At 43.8% G+C, this 23023-nt stretch overlaps 1 protein-coding gene and 1 pseudogene across 7 annotated transcripts in view; one reads left to right on the top strand and one right to left on the bottom strand.

Moving 5' to 3' along the window:
- SH3D19 (SH3 domain containing 19) overlaps positions 1 to 23023 on the top strand; it is a 171740-nt gene that overhangs the window by 138433 nt on the left and 10284 nt on the right. For 5 of the 6 annotated variants that reach the window (XM_082611159.1, XM_082611160.1, XM_082611161.1 and 2 more), the window contains exons 9-16: positions 834 to 949; positions 6073 to 6134; positions 7213 to 7477; positions 9893 to 9961; positions 10131 to 10271; positions 16772 to 16844; positions 18130 to 18260; positions 20101 to 20156. In XM_082611159.1, coding sequence (XP_082467285.1) covers positions 834 to 949; positions 6073 to 6134; positions 7213 to 7477; positions 9893 to 9961; positions 10131 to 10271; positions 16772 to 16844; positions 18130 to 18260; positions 20101 to 20156 — 913 coding nt within the window. Of the gene's footprint in view, positions 1 to 833; positions 950 to 6072; positions 6135 to 7212; positions 7478 to 9892; positions 9962 to 10130; positions 10272 to 16771; positions 16845 to 18129; positions 18261 to 20100; positions 20157 to 22583; positions 22823 to 23023 lie in introns of those variants that run through there. The other variant, XM_082611164.1, reaches the window with a different exon arrangement.
- On the bottom strand, positions 10671 to 16762 carry LOC309798655 (transmembrane and ubiquitin-like domain-containing protein 1; annotated as a pseudogene). The gene has a single exon. The product of its transcript is annotated as a transmembrane and ubiquitin-like domain-containing protein 1 (transcript).

A 23023-nucleotide genomic window follows, 5' to 3' on the forward strand; every position in this document is an offset into this window, starting at 1 on the left:
TCTTCTTTTTAAAATAAGTTGGGAGTGCACTATCTCTGGGTTAAGGATGTAGTTTGGATGTAAAGATATTGCTTGTTAAAATGGGAGCAGTTAAGCCAGCCCATTAATCTGGAGCTAATATATTAGAAAACACATTTAATTATTTGGATGGGGGAGGGTTGGATAAACCACCTATTAGGAAGCAGCACGCCTTACTACAATGAGTACAGGCTTTTGGTTTCAAACCCATCTGACCATTACTAGCATTAAGACCTGGCTAGCTCATTTATTTTCTTCTCAGCTTCAGTTTATTCATCTGTAAAATGGGTAGGATATTATCTAGTATAGTGCTGTCCAATATGGTAGCCAATAGCCACATGTGGCTACTGAGTGTTTGAAATGTGGCTTATGCAACTGAGGGACTGAGATTTTAATTTTATTTAATTTAATTAAGATCTAAGTTTAAATTGCCATGTGTGGCTACTAGCTAGTAGACTCAACAGATCTAGCACTTAGATTGAGGTTGGTTTGGAGAAATGTATATGAATAAAGTGCCTTAACTTAACGCGTGGCCCGTAGAAGGTTCTCAACAAATGCTGGCTTGCTGTTATAATTATTTAGTATTATTTTTAATCTCTATAAAACATTTTGTAAAAATTAACTGATGCCTACTAACTCATCAATTTTCTGAGGTTTGCCAGAATATCTTTCTCATTTGCTTAGCTATCCATTCTTTGTGTGGATCTTTTACAATAGCCATTTTCCTAATAGGGAACCAAGCTGTAATCATTTCATCCCTTGAAACCCCAGAAGACTAGAAATTATTGATTAATTAATTACTGCTATTTTTCCAGGTTCACATGAGGAGGATCCACAAAGCCCACCTCCTCTTCCTACTGAAAAACCTATTGGAAACACCTTAAGCACAGTATCCGGAAAACTCGGTAATGCTAACAGAACTAGAAACTTGGTAAGTGGTCATTATAGGTAATCTTAGGTTGAAGACTAAGCTATGCACTAATTTTAGGTAATCAGCTGATGTCTAAATTATTTTACTATTGGCCAGACAAAACCAATTTCTGAGCTCCATGTACTTATTTAATATTTTTTAAATTCCTGTAGAATAAAAGAATTAGGCTAATTCATTGTACTTTATCATAAAATAATTTGCCCTATACCGATATTATGGCATTGTCTTTTAAATAGCACTAATAATGAGGAAGTTACTGAAAATCTCTAAAAACCTTTAATTTTTGTGGAAACAGATTTATTTCAATTATCAGGTTTTATTTAAAATACCAAATTAGGGACTTCCCTGGCGGTCCAGTGGTAAAGAATCTGCCTTACAATGCAGGGGACGCAGGTTTGATCCCTGGTCAGGGCACTAAGATCCCACATGCCGCATGCAGGGCAACTAAGCCCACGCACCACAACTACTGAGCCTGCGTGCCTCATCCAGAGCCCATGTGCCTCAAACTACAGAGTCCACGTGCCCCGGAACCTGTGTGCCACAACTACAGAGCCCATGCTCCCTGGAGCCTGCATGCCACAACTAGAGAAAAGAAAACCCACACACCTCAACTAGAGAGAAGCCCGTGCACCACAACAAAAGATCCCACATGCCTCAATGAAGATCCTGCATGCCACAACTAAGACCCCATGCAGCCAAAAATTAAATAAATAAATAACTAATAAATAGATCCTTAAAAAATAAATAAAATACTGAATTAGTGACATAATTTTAAGATAATTATAAGAATTTGTTCATCTGAAATTTAGGAGAGAATTATTTTTTACATTTAAAAAGTAGTGCTTTATCATGTACTTGTTAACAGATGGTGGTAAAAAGTTTTTTTTTTTAATTTCACCCTCAATACTGTTTTTCCATACTTTTTCAACTTCCCATATGATAGATTATCTTTAAGGTTTGTTTCAAAAGAAACCAGTTCTTAAAGTCTTTGAGCCAAATTTTCAGTTCAAACTTCATAATAGTTTTGTATTTGTGCATTAACTATGCTATTATACATGCAAACCCATCTAATCATCTAGTGAAAAGAAATTTCTTTGAATGAGACATTAAATTGAATTAGCCAATGTCAAGTTAATGAGATTTTTCTGTAGGCTGAATTAAAATTTAGTGATCACTTGCATTTCAAAATACTTGGTAATAAATTTTTATTAAAACTGGGCTAGGGACTTCCCTGGCAGTCTGGTGGTTAAGACTCCACGCTTCCAGTGCAGGGGGTGCGGGTTTGATCCCTGGTCAGGAAACTAAGATCCCACATGCCGTGCAGCAGAGCCAAAAAAAAAAAAAAACTGGGCCAAGATGACCCAAAAGAGGATGATAGGGCTCCTACCATACTACTGTTGAATGGGAAAATCCCAAATTTCCATAGAGGAAAAGTTACTTAAGAAGGTTACTGGCTTCTTCTGCTCTAAAGGGTTGTAAAGAAGAATGAGAGGATGATGAGTAGGCATACAAAGCATTCACTGAGTCATGTCATGGGCTTTGTAAACCCATAAAGCTCTATTAAAATATTAAGTATTATTCCATTTGGTGTTAAGCAGTCCACAAAGCAACTCAAACATTTTAGAAAAAACAAGGAAAGGAAGTTAGAATAAACTAAGCCATCTGGAGAGGGACCATATTCATAACTGTTTGTATCTCGCATAAACAACATGAGGGAAATCCTGTCCTGCGCTGTTTACAAAGGGTGGGGGCCGGAGGGAGGCGCGGTCAAAGCACTCTGTGCTGTACTGTAATGAATACATACCATAATAGACACACTGGGTCTGAAGGAAGAAGACGAGAGAAAAAGACCCCAAGTTAAATGATTTGGCTGAAGTCATGCACTTAGATTTCCAGGGCCCAAAAGTCAAAACTATGCCTGAGAAATTCCTTTGGTTTCGAGAATTACAATTACTGAGTGAATTTTAGATCAGAGGCCAGAAAGGCTTCAGGTGTTGGGGAGGGTCTCTAGAAAGAGTGCTTCACCACTGTGATGACCCATGAGGAAAGGCACGGTCTTTGAATGTTGTGTCTTCTGATGAGGCACAGGACAAAGACCCTTGACTATTTCTCCTGCCTTGAGTGCCGGGGAACTTTCCATCACAGGACAAGGTGGCTGTAGTTGCAGAATCTCACTTTCTTCGCTTAAACGATGAGGGAATCCAGGGTGAGGAACCACAGGAGCCACTGGCGGTATTCTGTCCACAGGAGCAGACGCTTCTGTGGAAACCCAAGGCTCCCAGAGCCGCCCGCAAGGCGGCTGCCAGCCGGTGCCAGAGGAGAGTCAGGGGACGCTGCCCAGAAGGTGGAAGGAGTCCCAGCTGCAGCGTAGGAGATGGCTAATGAATTCAGGACATGAGAAGTGGTACCAATTCCTGGAGAAAAAAGAGAAGGCACATCTTCAGAGGCTGCTCAGTGATTCCAACAGACAAGCATGTGGTTTTGGAAGAAATATCCGTTTTTTGAAAAAACAAAACAAACAAACGGGGAATTATTTTGAAGTTAGAATATAAAAAACCATTCCAAAGAACGTGAACAAAAAGATGGCATCTGCAGGGCAGTACAAGCCGAAAAACCAACTTCACCAGGAGCTAAAATGCTTACCCGACCACATCAGAAGCCAAAGTTCAGGGGTGTCAGAGCTAGAGAAAAACTACAAAAAGCAGGTACAGAGGCGCTCCATTCCTGTGTGGACTGTTGAAGAGCAGGAAATCCCTAATCAGTAATCTTCCAAAGACTGTCAGCAGACCCTGCACACAAACCTGGACTTGAGCAAACACGAGACAGTGGCTCCTACAGGAACCAAGCCCCTGCTCTCAGTATTTGACGTGTGTCAGGTGCAGCAGTGCCTTTTGGAATGTGCCTAACAGTCCCGGGGGATTTGAGTGTGCTGCCTTTTTTTCTGATTTATTTTTGCTCATTATAGAAAATTGAGACATTAAAAATATATTTAAGATTTCCCATAAAAGTAAACCAATCAGAGAAAACTATATTTAGTACAAGATTTGCATTATATGGTATGTGTTTATTAAAGTACATCATCTATAACTTTCCATGTCAGATTTATATATCTATATTTTAAAAATTCTGCCCTTAATTATTAAGGTGTCTAACAACTGTAACTTTAAGGAAAGCTATAAAAGTTCGTACCTATCTGCTAGAGTGTTTTTCTCTTTGCTTGTTTGTTTTAATTTTAAAGGCAGCCAAAGAAATAAATGAGTTTTTCAAGTATCATAGCAGTATTTGTCAGGGGGCACATAGGCAGCAGTGTATTTATAAGGCATGGATGATAGTCTGGAATATTGCAGGGTTTATGAGCTGGTGACTTGCCTCACTACATTAACTGAGTTCATTAGTGAAACCAAGTTTTAAGGGCAAGCTTAATTTGTTTTTCAAAATGGGATTATAAAACACTGAAACATATTCAAGTGATCGCAGTTATTAGCAATTAATCATTTGGTATTTAAGGAAAACTTGTAAATATTCAGTTTGAATTAAAAACCATAGAAGTGAGTTTTAACTCATTTGTAAGATAAGAAGGGGGAAAACAGCCTGAATTAGCCCAAAGATTTCCAAGCTAAAGTTAAACCTCTTTTACAAAAAAAGGCAGTATATGGGCTTCCCTGGTGGTGCAGTGGTTAAGAATCCGCCTGCCAGTGCAGGGGACACGGGTTTGAGTCCTGGTCCGGGAAGATCCCACATGCCGCGGAGCAGCTTAGCCCATGCGCCACAACTACTGAGCCTGCGCTCTAGAACCCACGAGCCACAGCTACTGAGCCCACGAGCCACAGCTACTGAGCCCGTGCGCCTAGAGCCCATGCTCCACAACAAGGGAAGCCACTGCAGTGGGAAGCCCGCACACTGCAACAAAGAGTAGCCCCTGCTCGCCACAACTAGAGAAAGCCCATGCGCAGCAGAGAAGACCCAATGCAGCCATAAATAAATAAATAAATAAATAAGATAAGATAAATTTAAAAAAAAAAAGGCAGTATAATTTTAAAGAGCTGGTATTTTTCCCTCTCAGGTGGTCTTGGAGAAATATTATTTCCTGGAGGTCAGTGGTGAGGGCTTAGAAAGTAGGAAAGGTGAAAAAAGAGACTCAATCAGAATTAGAAGGATTTAGTGAAGACTTTTCCCTAAAAAACAGAAGTCTTGGCTTTAAGATCCTTTGACTTCTCATTCAACAGAATATCTGAAAATGTTTTCCATGTATTATACTCATTTCCCAATCCCTGAACCATAACATGTTCGGAAAACCTATTTAATTAGCACAGTTTGAACCCCTTCTGAAGAAATCTTCCTGTTGATCCTCGTACTTCCAATTTCTCTCATCTACTTTCAGGCCAAAACATTCCAACTCTCCCTATCTTTTGTTTTTCACACTACCTCCCTTTGCTTTTTCCTACAAAATTCTTCTCAGCACATCCAGCCTCTTCGCTGTAGTGGTACAAGCTAAGCTCTCTGCTTTCTCGGGCCTCTTCTGTTCTTCCTCACATGCCTTGCTTTCAGGCCACCCCTTAAGCTTCTGTTGTGTTCCACCTCCTTCCAGTTCAAAACCCACCACACAATGTGGAAACCATCCAGTATGAGAGATCTGCCTGTTCTAAGCAAAACGAACTGATCACCACCTCACTTCCTATGTGTTTAAACTTAGGAGCACTGCATATCTTAAATGTTGTCATGGGATAAATAAATGCCATACTTTTAAAAACTTCCCTACAGTGTCTGCTTCAATTGCTGCCGTGTAACCCAACGTGATTTCAACAGCATCCTTAGTTCCTCAGAACATGCTGGATGTGTAACCATGCAGTACAGTTGATTGGGCTGGTGTCCACAGTAGCAGGACACCCCCCTCCCTGCCCAGCCTCTTCCTCTCTGTTTTCACTTGCATTGTGACATGGACAGTGTAGGTAGGAATGAGAAATGAGTTAATATTGCTTAAGACTAAAAAACTCTTTTAATCTCCTTTCTGTAACTCAGCTACATTTCCACTTTATAGATCCAGCCAAAAGGTTGTCCATAATTCTTGAAAAGCTCTTGTTTCAGATTCATCTTAACTAAAAATCCTTCTCTGATACTTGCAGGAATCTGACCATGCTGGTCAGTCAGGAGGTCCTGTGCGAGGACCCCCAAGGTTGCCACCGAGGTAAGTAAGCTGGGAAAACTTCTAAAAAGTCAGTTAGAGAAAAACTAATGACTCCGAGACTGGACTCTCTTTTCTATCACGAAAACTGAGTGTGGCTGGCCTTCGATCTTCTTGTAGAGATACATTTACTCACAAGTTCACCCAGGCCACTAGCCCACAGTCTGCTTCTGACAGCAGGTGTGGGCGTCTCTGCTCCTTGTTTAACGCAATCCAAAAACTCACAGAGCACAAACATGGATATCTATTACCTTTCCTCAAACAAATGAACAACACTCCTTTCTGAACCTAAAAAACAACTCCACTTCGGGAACACGCACGTATACACACACATACATACATACACACACTCATACACATACACACACACTCGCTCGCTCTCCCTGTTCCCAGAAACCAGCCTGGTTTTTGGCATTTCCAAAGGGAGACAGGCCTCGTGAGCTCAGAGGTGACCAGCCCTCCTGAGTTCCAGGGCTGTTGAGACAAAAAACCATGATGTTATCCTAAGACATTACTATGTTGGAAATTATTTTTATCATAGGGATTAAGGAAAGGCTTTCAGAGTAATAATTGTCCTGTCCCATTTTCAGAACTAGCTTTCTTTATATTAATCTAAATTAGTGTTTTAATAATGATTCCTATAACATGAATATTAGGGGAGTTTGACGTACCTTTTCTAATCATGTACAAGACTCCATCACGTATACCGGATATCTTCTTATAAGCTTTTCATCTCAGACTTTGGTAGAAAGTGCTTAGTTTTCTGAAACAGTCATGGTGTGTTTAAGAGCTCATGGGGCCTTAGAGAACTCATGATAGTAAATGCTTGTTGGTCTTGAACTAATGAATCTGTAGTGCAAGATAAGAGGAAGCTGGAACATCATGGCACTTCTTCAAATAATATAATGTTTAATGCAGCAGTCATTTGCTAAAAAACAGCACAGCCTGCATGTTTCAGTAAATGGTATTTACACTAGCAGAACGCTGTGTGTGTGTGTGCGTGTGTGTGTGTGTAAGAAAGGACAAAACAGAACCTACTATTGATCAAACACTGACTCACAGCTACCACGTTGACTTTCAGACCTGTGAGTGGAAAAGTCATACCAGCTCGACAGCCTCCTCCCAAGGGGGCCCCTGAGAGACCACCTCCCCCCAAACTTCCTGCAACCAGAGCAGCAGATAAAAAACTGCCTTTTAATCGGTCTTCTTCCGACATGGATCTTCAGAAAAAACCAAGTAACCTGGCACCTGGACTCTCAAAAGCCAAGAGTCAAGTCCTTAAACATCAAGATCCAGTGCTGCCCCCTCGCCCCAAACCAGGACACCCTCTCTACAGGAAATACATGGTAAATTTAGCTTTTAAGAATGTTTGTGGTCAAGAGGTTTGTCCTAAAGTATACGTAAGACCCTTATTCCTTAGAAAAAGATGATGAGACCACTGTGGAATTGCCCCTTGACACTGAGTGCTTTAGACAAGTAGGCCATGTTAAAACCTAGGTCTTTTAAAGCAGGGTTTCATTATTAGGAGAAATATAGGAGAAGGAAGCAGGGAAGACAAGGATTGCCACCTGCTGTCTGGCTGGACCAAACAGAAACTCTGAAAAACCTGACCCAGTAGGTTACCCTGATGGGAGTATCTCTGCCAGATATTATATTCATATCTTGATATCGTTTCTATCTTATAGCTACCTTGCCCACAGTAAAATTTGAAGTAGAAAGAAAGTTCTTATTAAAATGGATGGTTTTTCTCTCATTTTCCAGTTTTGTAAACCTGATTATTATGGTCCATTTAATAGTTACCAGTTAGAAGTTTTCATCAATAATTGAGATAGTTGAGATATTAATTTTGTTCCTTTTGAATGTTTTTCTCATCATATGACCTTAAGCCTTTGTCTTCGGAGTTGATGTGCTCTCTCTATTTTGGTCAGGTTAACCTGATGAAATCTAGAACAGATTAAAATGATAAGGAGAGCAGGAGTGTTGGCACTTTTTAAAACAAGTGTACAACAGTAGGTCTTAACAAGAACAGCAGTTATTCATTTCATATTGTTCTACATTTCCATCATTGAGCTGGAAATTGTTTTCACTTTAAGCAATTTAGGATTTTTTTTCATCTTCCTAAGGGAAGGGTGTAGACAGATAAGAAGGAGGTAGGATATTCATATATATTCATATTCATTTAAACTGATAAAATTTTACTTGCTTGATATCATTTCTATCTTATAGCTATCTTATAGCTACCTTGCCCACAGTAAAATTTGAAGTAGAAAGAAAGTTCTTATTAAAATGGATGGTTTTAATACACCCAGGGGTGTACTTTGGGATAGGATACTTTAAAATAATTAATAAATAAAAGCAGTAGCTGATGTGTTGAATACTTATAAGCCAGGCATTCTTCGAAGCACTTTATATGTAAATAACTCATTTATTCCTCACACCAACCCTGTGAAGTAGATACTTTTATTATCTCTATTATACAGATGAAGAAAGTAAGACTCAGAGAGAGTAAGTAGCCTGTCCAGCGTCACACATCCGGTAATGGTAGAGCCAAGATTCGAACACAGACTGACTGGCTCTGAGCCCATGCTCTTTACCATTAGGCCATACTAAGAAAATAGTGTTAGTGGGGCTTCCCCAGCGGTCCAGTGGTTGGGACTCTGCGCTTCCACTGCAGGGGGCACTGGTTCGATCCCTGGTCGGGGAACTAAGATCCCGCAAGCCATGCTGTGCAGCCAAAAAAACCCCAGAAAATAGTGTTACTAACTGTAAAGTCTCTGCTTGCATTGGCTGTTCCGTGTCAAGAGCCTCACTTGGGGGAATGAGATTTTGCTTATAGGTCTTAGCATAGCAGTATAATGTCAACAAAGCATTTGAACAACTCAAAGAAATGAATAAATTCAAAATGATGGTGTATTAGTGTGTCTCTATGAAATAATTCCTTCAATCTCTCATTGTTCCTGTGGCCGCCCCACCATTAAATGGCTAACCAGGGTAACCTGGGTACCTTGGGCGCCCTGGTGCTCTGACAGAGATGCTGGGGAGCAGCACGACCCGCCCCAGCCCCCCAGGGCCACACCCTCGTACTCTACATCTTTGCTCCTGAGTGCAGCCTCCCTTTCCTGGTTGGAAGCGAGCTTGTGTGATCCCATGTCCTGGGCACGCCTTTTATATTGCACAGGCCCTCCGACCCGCGCTCATCAGCCAGAATTTACCAAGGCGGGGAACAGAGTTCTCTGGCCAGAGTAAAAGCCATTCTAAGATCAGACAGGGCCGAGTGGACCAGGAATGACAGGTCAGGCAGTGAGATGGGTTTAAACAGATGCTTGTACCAGAGCGACTGCAGGAGCAGAAGAGATTGAAGGCGGATGGAAGCGGCCAGTCCAGCCCCGCAGGGGAGGCACCAGTCCCCTATCAGCCGCCCCTGAACTAAAGGCCGTGAGGTCAGGTGCTGAGTATTTACCCTTCCGACGCCCTGGGGACGTGGTGGACCTTGTCCTGTAGAGCAGAACTTCCTGGATGTGGTTGTTAAGGGAACTTCAGGCCACCTTCAGCTGCCGAGGTCCTGTGGGCTCAGCTCCAGGCCCCCGAGGGCTCTGAGCACCCTGAGAAATGGCAGCCCCACCAGCTAGATCCCGAGCTTGAGGAAGAGCTTAACTGCTGGAGGTTCTACTGCAGGCGAACGTGCCAAATCCCCACGTGATCAGCCTCTTAGGACGAGGTTATTTGATTGTGAATAATCCTTTTATTGGTTTATGTTTAAGCTCTCTGTGCCTCACGGAATTGCCAACGAAGACATTGTCCCGCAAAACCCTGGAGAACTTTCCTGTAAGGTAAAGGAGAGCTCTTTCTTTACTGACTGATGTAAAAAAAAAATCTCTGGCCTCTGTTACTGTTTTACACGTTATTAAATGCTTTAGGCTCCAAAGATTAAAATGTGGAAAAAGTAATAATGTTTTATTAAATAATAATTGCTTCAGAGAGTGATATCGTACCTTCCAGCGTGGGGACGTCCTTGTGATACTGAAGCAGGCGGAAGGTAATTACTTGGAGTGCCGGAAGGGAGCCGACGCCGGCAGAGTCCACCTGTCTCACATGAAGATCATCACCCCACTTGATGAACATCTCAGAAGCAGGCCGAACGTGAGGAATTAATATTGTACCGCCTTCATATCACACATGGCAGCACATTTCATAGAACTATTAATTATAGCTCATTCTCAGGTTTTTATTAGCACGTTTATTTTAACCAGAGTAAAAATTACAGTAGCGTTTTATTCCATTTTAAGAGTAAATTATTTCTAAGAGACTTGCCACTGCGATACTAATCACTTTGATACAGAGTGACTACCATGTGTTTTGCCTTTGTCGCATCGTGCTGACTTACAGCAACCAGGACACTCAGTCATTAATTTTCAACCATGAGAGCATTTATTTTTGAAATAATGTAAACATGTTTACCAAAGTACTAGAGATTAGTTTTCTAACAGAATGGATAATTATTTTAAAGGCGGCCCTATAAATGCTAAGCCTGACATTAAAAAGAACTTCCCGGGCCTCCCTGGTGGCGCAGTGGTTGAGAGTCCGCCTGCCGATGCAGGGGATACGGGTTCGTGCCCCGGTCTGGGAGGATCCCATATGCCGCGGAGCGGCTGGGCCCGTGAGCCATGGCCGCTGGGCCTGCGCATCCGGAGCCTGTGCTCCGCAACGGGAGAGGCCACAACAGTGAGAGGCCCGCATACCGCAAAAAGAAAAAAAAAAAAAAAAAAAAAAGAACTTCCCTTTAAGATTTAAGTTTAATATAAACCTCATTTCTCTGCTTATAGCCCATAAAAATAATGAAATGAGATGTTCCAACAATCTGAAGTCACAATTTAGGCCTAACAAATTTGTCGAGCCTGGGAGAATACAATGATTTTTTTTTTTTTAAACTTCACAGTTATTTAATCTGCACATGTTCCAGAGAACCCCCTCCACCCCTCCCAGCTCCCCTTTTCCAGCCCCTCAGTCCTGGAGTCCCTAAATCAGCCCAAGGAGCTGTCAGGGACTAGAGGAGGCTGGATTCTCAAGCAGAACACTAAGAAGGGCCCAGGGGCATGGCCCGGCTCTGCCCAGCGCCGGGGCAGCGACAGCAGCTGTCTGACCCAGAGGAGCTGACTGTTTGTGGGTGCGGAGGGCCAGCTGCCCCGGGGGATGGCCCAGAGCCATGAAGGTCACAGGGAGGGGCCTCCACTGGCCCCTGGAGTGCTCTGTGGTACAGGGCTGGGCTCCAGGGTAGCGGGAAGAGGCAGGTCGGAGAGGCAGACCTAGGCAGACAGCAGCTCCCACCGTGTCACGGGGAGCAAGGTCCGGAGGGGCCAGCAACACTGCCAGGAGCCCGTGGAGGCACTACGGGCGGAACATGGCAAAGGCCAGGAGACTGTGGAGCAGGGTAAAGCCGGCCAGACCCAGAGTGGCGGTCCGGGGAAAGAGGGCCGGTACTGGCTCTGGCAGGCCCAGAGCAGCAGCAGCAGGCTGCCTGCTGCCAGCCCAGAGGGGACCGGCTCTGACCCCGGTGGGCAGGGTGGGTGTGGCGGACCCTCCCGAGCGGGCACGTGGCAGTGGAGAACGCAGTTAGGAGGGAGGTGAAGGCCACCCAGGGTCTGGGTGTCGTCTCCTAACAGTTGCCCTCGGTAGATGAGCCGCACGTGCTGCTCCCGGCCAGGAAATTGGGTCCTTCTCAGGGAGCCGATGGTGTCATGGGGCCAGGCCCTGGCCACCTGCTCTGAATCGTTGAGGAATTTCAGCCGAAGTACTGGGGGCTCCTGAGGGGGGTCTGGAGGTGGCGGCATTGCTGGGAGCCCCACGCCAGGCTCTGGCTGCGCAGCCTGACCTCTGTGTCTCAGGCTGGGGGTCTCGGCTCCTGGGGCCTCCCCTCTGATGCTGTTAGTGACCGCCATGGCTCCTCTGGGCTGTGTCGGTGTCGGGGTCCCTGACGGCTGGGACAGTGGGTCAGCGCCCTCGGCAGTGTGTGTTGAGGCCCAGGCGAGAGCCAGCACAGGAAGGCAGGCACGCACCGCAAAAAGGCTGGTCACCTCATCACCCACCCCTTCGGTCAGGGCCATGGCACCTGCCTTGCCCGCTGCGCTCCCGAGCTGGAGAGGCACAAAGAACCCGAGAGGGGCTGGCTCGCCCGCCAGGAGCCCTCTGAACTTCGGGGGGCGCCTGACCCCACCCCAACTCTCCCACAGTCCTCGTAGCTCTGCCTGCATACCCGACCCCCGCCTTGGGACACGGACTGCTCTGACGCCCAGTTATCCCAGACCTGCCCCACGTACCCCTTCCCATCACCAAATCCCAAGTCCTAATTTTTTGTAACCTAAGATCTAGGTCTTTAACCAGCTCCCCAGTCCACCCAAACCCTATTCCGAGGTCAGGGCCTTGACCTTCTAAGCGACTCTCCCCTGAATTCAACCCCCACCAAACTGCACCCCGAAGCTCACCTGTTCTTCCCGCCCAGGTCATCCCGAAGTTCACCTGCTCCTTCGTCTCGCTGACCCAAAGCTTATCTACTCTTCCGTCCCTAAAGTTTATACAAGGGGGGAGAAGGTGGTCTCTGCACACGCCCGCACACACACACCCCCACACCGCCCCGTTACCATTTACCCAAACCCCGACCCGCTTCTCAAGGCTTCCCCACGCCAAACGTCAACCTGCGCCCTTTGGCAAACTGGAACCTCCGAGGGTTGCCACCCCCCGCCCAACCTGGCCCCTCCTGGTCTGCTCACACCCCAGCCCGAGGCGGCCCGACCCCGCGCCTCCCCTGGAAGCCTCTCCACACCCAGCCTGCTGCAGGACCCCCAGACCTCGCCCGGGAATCCGAGACTTCGCCCTCCCTGCCCCCGTCCTCCATCACCTCCCATCTTCCCGCCCCACACACCCGTCCCCGAGCGGTGGGAACGCCAATATAATGATTATTGAAGGTCGTTTGTTCAGCAAGAAAAATGCCATTGGACAGTTTATAGACATATATATATATATATATATATATATATTTTTTTTTTTTTTTTTTTTTATGGCTGAGTTGGGTCTTTGTTGCTGGGTGCGGGCTTTCTCTAGTTGCAGCGAGCGGGGGCTACTCTTCTTTGCGGTGTGCAGGCTTCTCATCGCAGTGGCTTCTCTTTGTTGCGGAGCACGGGCTCCAGGCTCGCGGGCTTCAGCAGCTGTGGCTTGCGGGCTTTAGAGCACAGGCTCAGTAGTTGTGGCGCATGGGCTTAGTTGCTCCGCGGCATGTGGGATGTTCCCGGACCAGGGATCAAACCCGTGTGCCCTGCAGTGGTAGGCAGATTCTTAACCACTGCGCCACCAGGGAAGCCCTAGAGTTATACTTTTAAAAGAGCTTCTTAAGGTACCCAGTTAAAGTTTCACTCTCTATTAGGTAATGTAGCAAACATGAAAAATGAGACCCATCTGTCATTTAAACCAAGTAAAGTACTTCGTCATTCAGCCTAGTTTTCATAATCTCGTCCAATTCTTTCTTCTTAGAAGGCAGCTTGTCATTTGAGGTTTGCTAAGAAACTAAAAATTTGGATTTCGGAGAGCAGCGAAGCTATGCCTTACGCTCGTTGCAGCTGGGATACTGAGATTTCTGACTTTGGTCCACACGGGGAGGGTTCTTCTTTTAACTCATTTTCTCTCTGTTTTGATGCAGCATTAACATCTGTCACCGCTCTTCTTCCTCTCTCAGAGCACACTGATGGGTAACCATGGGAGTTGTACTGTCAAAAAGCTCCCCTTGATGAAAATAGAAGCTGAAAAAATTACAAGTTGTTCTTTTATAGAAGCCCACAGTTTTGTCCACTTGAAACATTATCATACTCAGGCTTGTGCCGTAGACGGGCAGAGAGGTGGCCGCTGAGGGCCGACAGCTGGTGACACTGAAGTGGAGACTCTCTTAGGCTCTGGGTCATGGCTAACAGGACATTTCTTTTAGAAAAATAAAACTTACCTATTTGAAAGCCTAGGTTTAAGGTAAATATTTCTAAAAATGTGTTCTGCTTTCCCCTGCCTTAGTCAACAGGGGGCACTGCACATTATCAGTTGAGGCTGGGCTGTCAGAGCTGGGAGGCGGGGGATGGTCACCTCACTTGGTTCCCAGCGCGGACGCGGGTTGCAGTTTCCCTCCTACCCCCTGAGGCGGTGATCTGACCTCTCTGAACTTCATTTTTTTAATATGTGAAATAATATGTATGATAATTTCTCACAGAGTTGATTATACAATTGATTTATCATTATGATTCCATTTATATTAAGTCCAGAATAGGTAAATCCAGAAGGTAGATTAGTGGTTGCCCAGGGCTGGGGGGAGGGTGAGTGGGGAGAGACTGCTGTTGGGTGGGAGGCTTCTTGAGGGAGTGATAAAAATGTTCTAAAGTTAGATTGTGGTGATGGTCGCACAATTCTGTGAATATACTAAACCTAGGTACACTTTAAATGGGTGACTTTTGTGATATATGAATTATATCTCAAAGGTGCTTAAAAAATTAAATGAGCTGATTAATGCATATAAGGTGTTTAACACAGTGAGTAGTGCATAGTGAGTGAACAGTGAATATTTTTTTTTTTTTTTTTTTTTTTTGGCGGCACTGCATGGCATATGCGTGGCATATGAGATCTTAGTTCCCCAACCAGGGATAGAACCCGTGCCCCCTGCAGTGGAAGTGCGGAGCTCTAACCACTGGACCGCCAGGGAAGTCCTGATATTAGCTATTCTTTTTACTCATTAGTATTAACCATTATAATCATACTGTCATACTAGAAAGAGCTTTGAAATATGTTGGATTTTCCTCCCAAATACCCACCCTAATGGTGTGGTCTGAGTTGTACAGGCCCCTGTGGCCAACCCTGTTCACCTGTGCCTCTCACCCTTCATCTGCCAGGCCAAGGTGATGAGCAGCATTCCAGGGGTAGCCATGCATGGAAGGCAGAGAAGGGAAACTGGGAGGCCCAGGTTGCCATCCCACCTCTTCTACCTTCTCAGGCTGGTGTTTAGATCTTGGTCCATCTGGAGGCTCATGTTTGTGTTTGGTGTGGGCTAGGCCTCTGACTTGACTTTTTCCAGCAGATGGAAAGCCATCTAGCCTAACACCACTTAGTGAGCAGTCATTCCTTTTTCCACAGATGTAAATCAGAAAAAATGAAAACCACACATACACACATGTAATAAATTGTGTAAATAATTTTTAAAGCCCTCTAGGCTTAAAATATCTCACAGTTCCTTTCCACAATCCCTGAAACTCCCATCATGCCCATTGATTTAGGGAAAAGCACTGAGCATCCTCTAAGAAAATGTCAATGTTGCTTTGGTAAACTAATACTGAGCTGCCATTAGCTATTCCTCTATTACCATTCAGCTGACATGAGAGAAGGCAGCGTGCCTGTGCAGGTGCGTTTTGACTGATTCAGAAAAGAGTCGAGCAAAGGTGGTGCAGGGCAGAAGTGGAAGAAGTGGACCTCGATCCCTGCTGAGCATCATGGCCAGGGGAGGGGTGAGCCCTGAGGGGACAGGAGCCATTGAAGGAGGGAAGAGAAAAGAAAGGGCACAAAAATTTGCCTTCATTTATTGCACAGGTTTGCCAGTGTTGAAGAATTTTAAGTTATAATATCCTTCAGTCAGATTTGATGATGATGATGATGATGATGTGGATAAGCCTGTCTCTTCATATAAAGAAACTAAGAATAACAGCTGCCTGTCAATAAGAAATGGTCACTGTTCAAATTCAGCTTCTCCTCTGGCCAGTCTAAGCAGTTGGTTAGATGGGTAGAGAATATTGAATTCTCTTTGCTAATTTACTTAGAATTACTGGTGAATAAACCATTCAGATTAAATAGGAAATCCAGGCCAGGCATGGGAGGTAGCGTTGGCTTTCAAATTAGAGAAAGCATTCAGTTAAGTGGTAATAAACGAAATGGATTTTACTTTTTGTGAGTTATACTTTTGTGGAAGTCATTAGCTCTTTTCATTACAAAAGACAAGAGCATAAATTGCAGAACTTCCTTCTTTTCCCATCTTAATGAAGAGACTGCTTTTAAGGCTCTGTTCTTAAGGTTTAGTCCTGATCACAGTTTATGGGAAAAGTGACCCTTGAAAGGTAAAGAGGTCAAAAACCACTACTTCAGGGGCTTCCCTGGTGGTGCAGTGGTTGAGAGTCCACCTGCCGATGCAGGGGATGTGGGTTCGTGCCCTGGTCTGGGAAGATCCCACATGCCGCGGAGCGGCTGGGCCCGTGAGCCATGGCCGCTGAGCCTGCGCATCTGGAACCTGTGCTCCGCAACGGGAGAGGCCACAACAGTGAGAGGCCCGCGTACCGCAAAAAAAAAAAAAAAAAGTTAAGTAATTTCCTTTTGTTTTACTCTCTTGCTTTAAAAAATGCTGAGGGATATTATAATTGAGAGTTATTTCTGTTTTCCTCTGGCAAGGACACATGCCTTTTCAACTTGGTAATGATTCCCTTGTCTGGCTCAGCTGTGTGGTTTGCATCTTGTATTCATATGTAATTGTGTCAAGAGGACCCTAATGAGGAAAACTAAAATGGTCTCAGAGTGAATAATAAGTCCAGTGTCCATCCTGCACACTCCACTCACCGCCCTGTTTTCCCCCTAAGGATCCAGGCCACGCTCAGAAGCCCGTTGACAGTGGTGCCCCTCATGCTGTCGTTCTTCATGATTTTCCGGCAGGTAAGGACATAAGTAGTAAAGTGGTAGAACCTTAGGATCTGGGATCAGGCATCCTCCCCAGGTTAACCTCTCAAGGACACCCTTCTCATTTTCTGCACCAGCAGAGCCCTGGACTGGAGAGGTCATCTCATCCATCACCCCACCTTCAGGAAGAGTCAGCTGTACCCAGGCATTCCAGAAAGCTTAGTTGTAACAGCTTTGCCTTTGAAACTCCCTGTGAGAGAGAGAGAAGGAGTGTTTCCCTTACAAATGAACAATCAGCAAACTGCCTACCAGTTGCAAACATTTTAACTCTTTCAAAATGGGGTACCAAATACCAGTTACAATGAAATTAATTTGAATTTAATATGTGGAGTTCTTTTCTCCTAAGGGTTGTAAAACCAACACACATAGCTCAGCTGTTACTTATGAAATGAGTATAAAAATACAAAACGGGCTTCCCTGGTGGCGCAGTGGTTGAGAGTCCGCCTGCCCATGCAGGGGACACGGGTTCGATCCCTGGTCCGGGAAGATCCCACATGCCGCGGAGCAACGAAGCCCATGTGCCACAACTACTGAGCCCGCATGCTGCAACTACTGAAGCCCATGCACCTAGAGCCCGTGCACTGCAACAAAGAGTAGCCCCCCGCCCCCCCGGCCACAACTAGAGAAAGCCCGCGTGCTGCAACGAAGACCCAGCACAGCCAAAAATAAATAAATATAAATAAATAAATAATATAAATTTTTGTAATCAAATTTTAAGTACCTTTTATATCCAAGGCTACAAATAAAATAAATTCCTGATTTATTTATAACCTTTTTTTATCCACTTGGTAGACTGATTTTTATTTCACTGTGAGTAAATTTATTTGCAAAAGAGCTGTAGGACTCCCTTAGTTAATATTTTGAGATTGAAATGATTTTTAAGCATGGTTGAGAATAATATGAATATTATACCATGTCTATAAAACTCTTTTCATTGTTAAAATATGTATTCAGCAGAGGGTTTATATTGACACAGGAAGAATCCTTGGCCAGCACAATGTTTTGTGTGTGCATGTGTGTGTGTTTTTTAACCATTTCCTATCAGTCAGTGCCTGGTAAATATATCTAATTTGATCTTAAAAGAGGAAGCTCATAACAACGATAGTCAGGAAAAAATAATATATTTTTAAAGTCAATTTGATTAGTATAACCTGTTCTCAGAATCAGTAGCACATACTGCCTCGGTGGACAGAACTAAATGCTACTTTAATCAGATCTGCAAGCCGGATGATTCATCACACCTACTTATTTTATGTTACAGAGCAAGTTGATGATTTGAACCTCACTTCAGGAGAAATTGTTTATCTTCTGGAAAAAGTAGATACAGATTGGTACAGGGGGGAATGTAGAAACCAGACTGGTGTATTTCCTGCCACCTACGTCAAAGTGATTGTAAGTAGATTGTGCTTGTTTAAATTGGTCATATATTCAGTGAATTCTGTGTAATTTACAGTTTGGAAAAAAAATAACCAGAAGCCTAGATTCTTGGGTTCTGGTTCTCTCTCTTCCGTTAATTCATTTGGTGTTTGAAAAATCCAGAAATAAAGGTTTGTTCAATTAGATACTAGTTAATTATTAATATATTATGGAGTATTAGAACTTAATGCTTAAATGCTATCTGAAATCCTAAGGTGAAAAACTACAGGTCCACTGGTGAATCAGCTATTCTTGGAGGGTTGATAAGCACGTGAGGGTATATGTTAATTCTTTGCAGCATTCAGCAAACAAGAATTAAATGGTCCTGGACTGTCCTGAAGGAACGTGTGTTCTCTGAGGTTATGGCACCACTTCTCCTTTGCTTTGGAGACATTTCAGTACTGATTCCTTTCATCCTTTCCATTCCCATTTATTTCAACCTTTAAAAAAAATAGATTTGGGAATATACCAGAGTACTTCCATTGGAGGTAGTGGTCCATTAATGATTTTTCACAGAATAATTCCAAATTTGACTGGGAAACATATATTAAAGTGTCCGAATTTTATACACCCTCATACCTAACTTGTGTAAGTAGAGCCCTGAGTGCTAAGCCCGGGTGGCTGAGAAACATGGGGATGAAATCAGACTGCCACTTGAACACTTATATCAGTAGGAAGAGAATGACTCAGTCTCTAATATAACTAATTGATACTGGAACATATCAATAAACCTGGCTTAAATAGTTGAGCATTAACTGCTTGGCGGGGTGCGGGGAAGAAAATGATTTTCCGTTACATCAGAAACTTAGCAAACAAATATAACAGAAAACCTGTATTTTTCAAGTATGAATGAGGTTGAGTCTCTTGAATTACAAAATGTGGGTCTTAAAAATTGTCTGGTATATAAAAATACCCTGATTCTTTGGGGAAATCCAACCACATTCTCTAAATTAATATTAAAGAGTAATGTTAGTTTTAGCACTCTTCCTCATTTTTCTTCTTCCCAATGTAGCAGTACTTTAAAAAGCACAATTACCACACTGAAATCAATCACACTGAATTTGCCAGATTATTGGTGTAAGTGTTATTTCTAAGCCTACAAGTTTAAAAAATTGTTTTCACACTTCGAACTTTTGAAATTCATTAAGAAGGGCACTGATTTATTTAATGTAAACCTCAAAGCCTTAAGTAGTTTTCAGACTTATAGTGCATTATGGTCAAATATTTCATCACAACCCAGCTCTCTGGAGCCTTGTAGATGAGTTCTTATATAAGGTGCCCGCCTCTTAGTAGATGCTCACTGAGTACTCAGTCCTCTCTTCCTTCCTTCCTCACGTTGAAGGGGAAAAAGTGTTCCAGAGTTATGAACATGGAGAGAGTCCACAAGTGTGATTAAAAGATTTTATTTTAGGGTCATTAAAGTATTGCAGAGTTCTACCAACAGTTTGAATAGGTGTCTGTGTAGTGCCTGATGCCTAGTTTCTATCCTAAGCCCTCCTCACCTCAAGTTTTCAACTTAGGGGATAAGGGGTAGAGTATACTCAGTCAGGGGTAGAATGACATTCATGTGCTTATTCCAGCAAATAAGAGGATTCATTGGTTATTCAAGGAAGGCTACCTCACAAGTTACGCGTTTGTTTAAAAACCCAAATTCTGGGCCTCATACCTTTGTAGCACCTGTGGTACATTCCGTCAGTTTAACACCTGTAGCTAAACTGGTTAACTTCGGTCATGGATTTGCTCATTACGTAGCTTAAACTCGTCTTAGTAAAATCTGAAGGAATACAGCTGTTGTCCTGATTTTTGTCTTTACTAGACCGATGTTCCAGGAGGAAATGGGAAAAGGGAGTCTGTCGCATCTCATTGTGTTAAGTAAGTTTTACTTGTGTTGTTTTGCACAAGATACAAAGGATGTGAGCATTTATGTCATACAGAACTAATAAGCTTAAACACTTCAGATGTATGATTATTCAGATTCTCAATGTGTCTTTTTAATTATGAGGAAAACTACTTGTTTAAAAATTCTGGTGAGGGCCTCCCTGGTGGCGCAGTGGTTGAGAGTCCGCCTGCCGATGCAGGGGATGTGGGTTCGTGCCCCGGTCTGGGAGGATCCCATATGCTGCGGAGCGGCTGGGCCCGTGAGCCATGGCCGCTGGGCCTGCGCATCCGGAGCCTGTGCTCCGCAACGGGAGAGGCCACAACAGTGAGAGGCCCGCATACCGCAAAAAGAAAAAAAAAAAAAAAAAAAAAAAAAAATTCTGGTGAAATTGCAACATGCTGACAGAAGCAACTCCGTATCAATACAGGCCATATAGATAGGCACAAACAGTCTATATCCTGGTGCGTCCCACAGCCTGGCCTCACCCGAGCAGACAGGTTTCATCATCCAGGGCATTTTGTGTTGGCCTTCTGCTGTTTATCTACCAATAGATTTCTAGAAGGTTCAAATATTTTTGTCATAGTGTTAGGGAACCACCCACCTTGGCTAGGCACGATGATAACCACTTGCAAGAGGTCCCGATAAGAAACTTGCTGCTAACCAGGAGAGTTCAGGAGCGGCCGAAAAGAGGGAGGAGATACCAGCCCATAATATGTCTTGTAAAACGAACTAGAAGAATTCAGGAGGGGCCAAAAGGAGGGAGGATACACTAGCCCATAATATTGTCCTACCAAAGTCCCAGAATCCTTCACACTGGAATCCATCTTGGCTGAGAGATGTGTGCACCACCAGAAAGGACCCTGAGCCAGACTAAATATGGGCCAACCAAGATGACTGGGAAGAGACAACCCAGAAACTAACCCCATTACCAAAAACCTGAGACTGCGAGCCACGCGGCAGAGCAGTCCTCCTGAGTTCCCTTACTCTGCTGCTCTCCACCCAGGCGCCCCTTCCCAATAAAGTCTTTTGCTTTGTCAGTATGTGTGTCTCCTCGGACAATTCATTTCTGAGTGTTAGACAAGAGCCCACTCTCAGGCCCTGGAAGGGGTCCCCCCCGTTCCAGCAACAATAGAAAATATTTAAACCTGATAGAGGGACTTCCCTTGTGGTCCAGTAGCTAAGACTCCGAGCTCCCAATGCAGGGGGCTCGGGTTCAATCCCTGGTCAGGGAACTAGATCCCACGTTCCGCAACTAAGAGTTCGCATGCCGCAATGAAGAACCCTCATGCTGCAACTAAAAGACCCCTGCATGCCGAAACTAAAGATTCCACATGCTGCAACGAAGATCCCACGTGCCATGACTAAGACCCGGTGCAGCCAAATAAATTTTTTTTTTTAATGAACAAAAAAGTAAACCTGGGCTTCCCTGGTGGCGCAGTGGTTGAGAGTCTGCCTGGCGATGCAGGGGACTCAGGTTCGTGCCCCGGTCCGGGAAGATCCCACATGCCACGGAGCGGCTGGGCCCGTGAGCCATGGCCGCTGAGCCTGCACGTCTAGAGCGTGTGCTCCACAACGGGAGAGGCCCGCGTACTGCAAAAAAAAAAAAAAAAAAAAAAAAAAAAGTAAACCTAACAGAAATATGAACCCTACAAAAACTGCTAGGCATTTTGTATTGTTTTGTTTTTGAGAGGAACTGGAAGAAAGTAAAGGAAGAGTTAATTTGGAGGAGTCTTCTTTATGTTTGAAGACCTTTCCGTGAATTTATGTACCCTTTTCTGCATCACAGTAACTCCTTTGTGATTTAAAACACTGCCACAATGCAACTTTATATTCCAGTTAAATGAGCAAATTAATAGAATTCAGTACCTGCTGAAGACTGTAAACCTGTCTTTGAATAGGTCAGACATAAGAAGATATGCTCCCTGAGGACTTTAGAAAATAAAGGCAAATGTTATCACAAATAAGAAAACTTCTGATGCCACAATAGTTTAATTCTATTTCGGGTTCAGTTTTTCTCCTATTTTAAAGCAGTGTTTACTGTGTCAGCAGGTTGAATTTAAAGTGGGCTTTCATGGCTGTTGATCCATTGACCTGACTTAAATCAGACTTTGACTGGAGCGAGTACCCACCTTTTCTCTTCAGACAATTGCATCTCCTTAGTCATAGCTGTTGAAACTTCCTTTCCAAAGCCTCAAATCAAAGGTTTGGGATTCAATAATGTCTTCTAGGGACACAATTTCATCTCTGTTTTTACCTTATTTTCAGTCAAAATTGTAGATCATTTAAGGATCGTTCTAATTCTCAGAAATGAAGCCTTTTTAAAGGAGATACAAAAATCATTTTTAAAACAATAGTGTAAGATATAAGATTAAATGTTATAAGATAATAAGCCGAGTTTCTGTTTTCTTCGAACCTTCTAGTTTTGAAGGCCATTCATCTATATACACAACTCACTGATTCAGCATACATTGAGCATCTACCCTGCCCAGCTGGTGCCCATTGCATTTCTGCCATGGAAGTTTGATGTCTTGCCCTGAGATTCTCAGGATTAACACTCCTGAACTCAGTGCATTTATGACTGAGAGGGTTCAGACTTGGCCCTGGATTACTGTGGCCCAAGGATACAAAGACAAGGAGACTGGGGAGATTCTGTCATGAAGAAAAGGTGATCAAAAATGTGCAACATTAACCAACCACCAGCTGCTTATCTGGGATTCTGCCTGTACTTGTGACCTTGACTTTAGCCTTTCTGAGTGAATAGGTTCATATCTAAAAAGTAAGGACTATCATTTAGAAATATAGCTTATTCTTTTTCATGGAAAATTTTAAACTATGCCTAGTATACCTTGTTCCAAAGTAA

This window comes from Mesoplodon mirus (assembly GCF_964341445.2).
Source record: "Mesoplodon mirus genome assembly, chromosome: 2".
NCBI lineage: Eukaryota > Metazoa > Chordata > Mammalia > Artiodactyla > Ziphiidae > Mesoplodon > Mesoplodon mirus.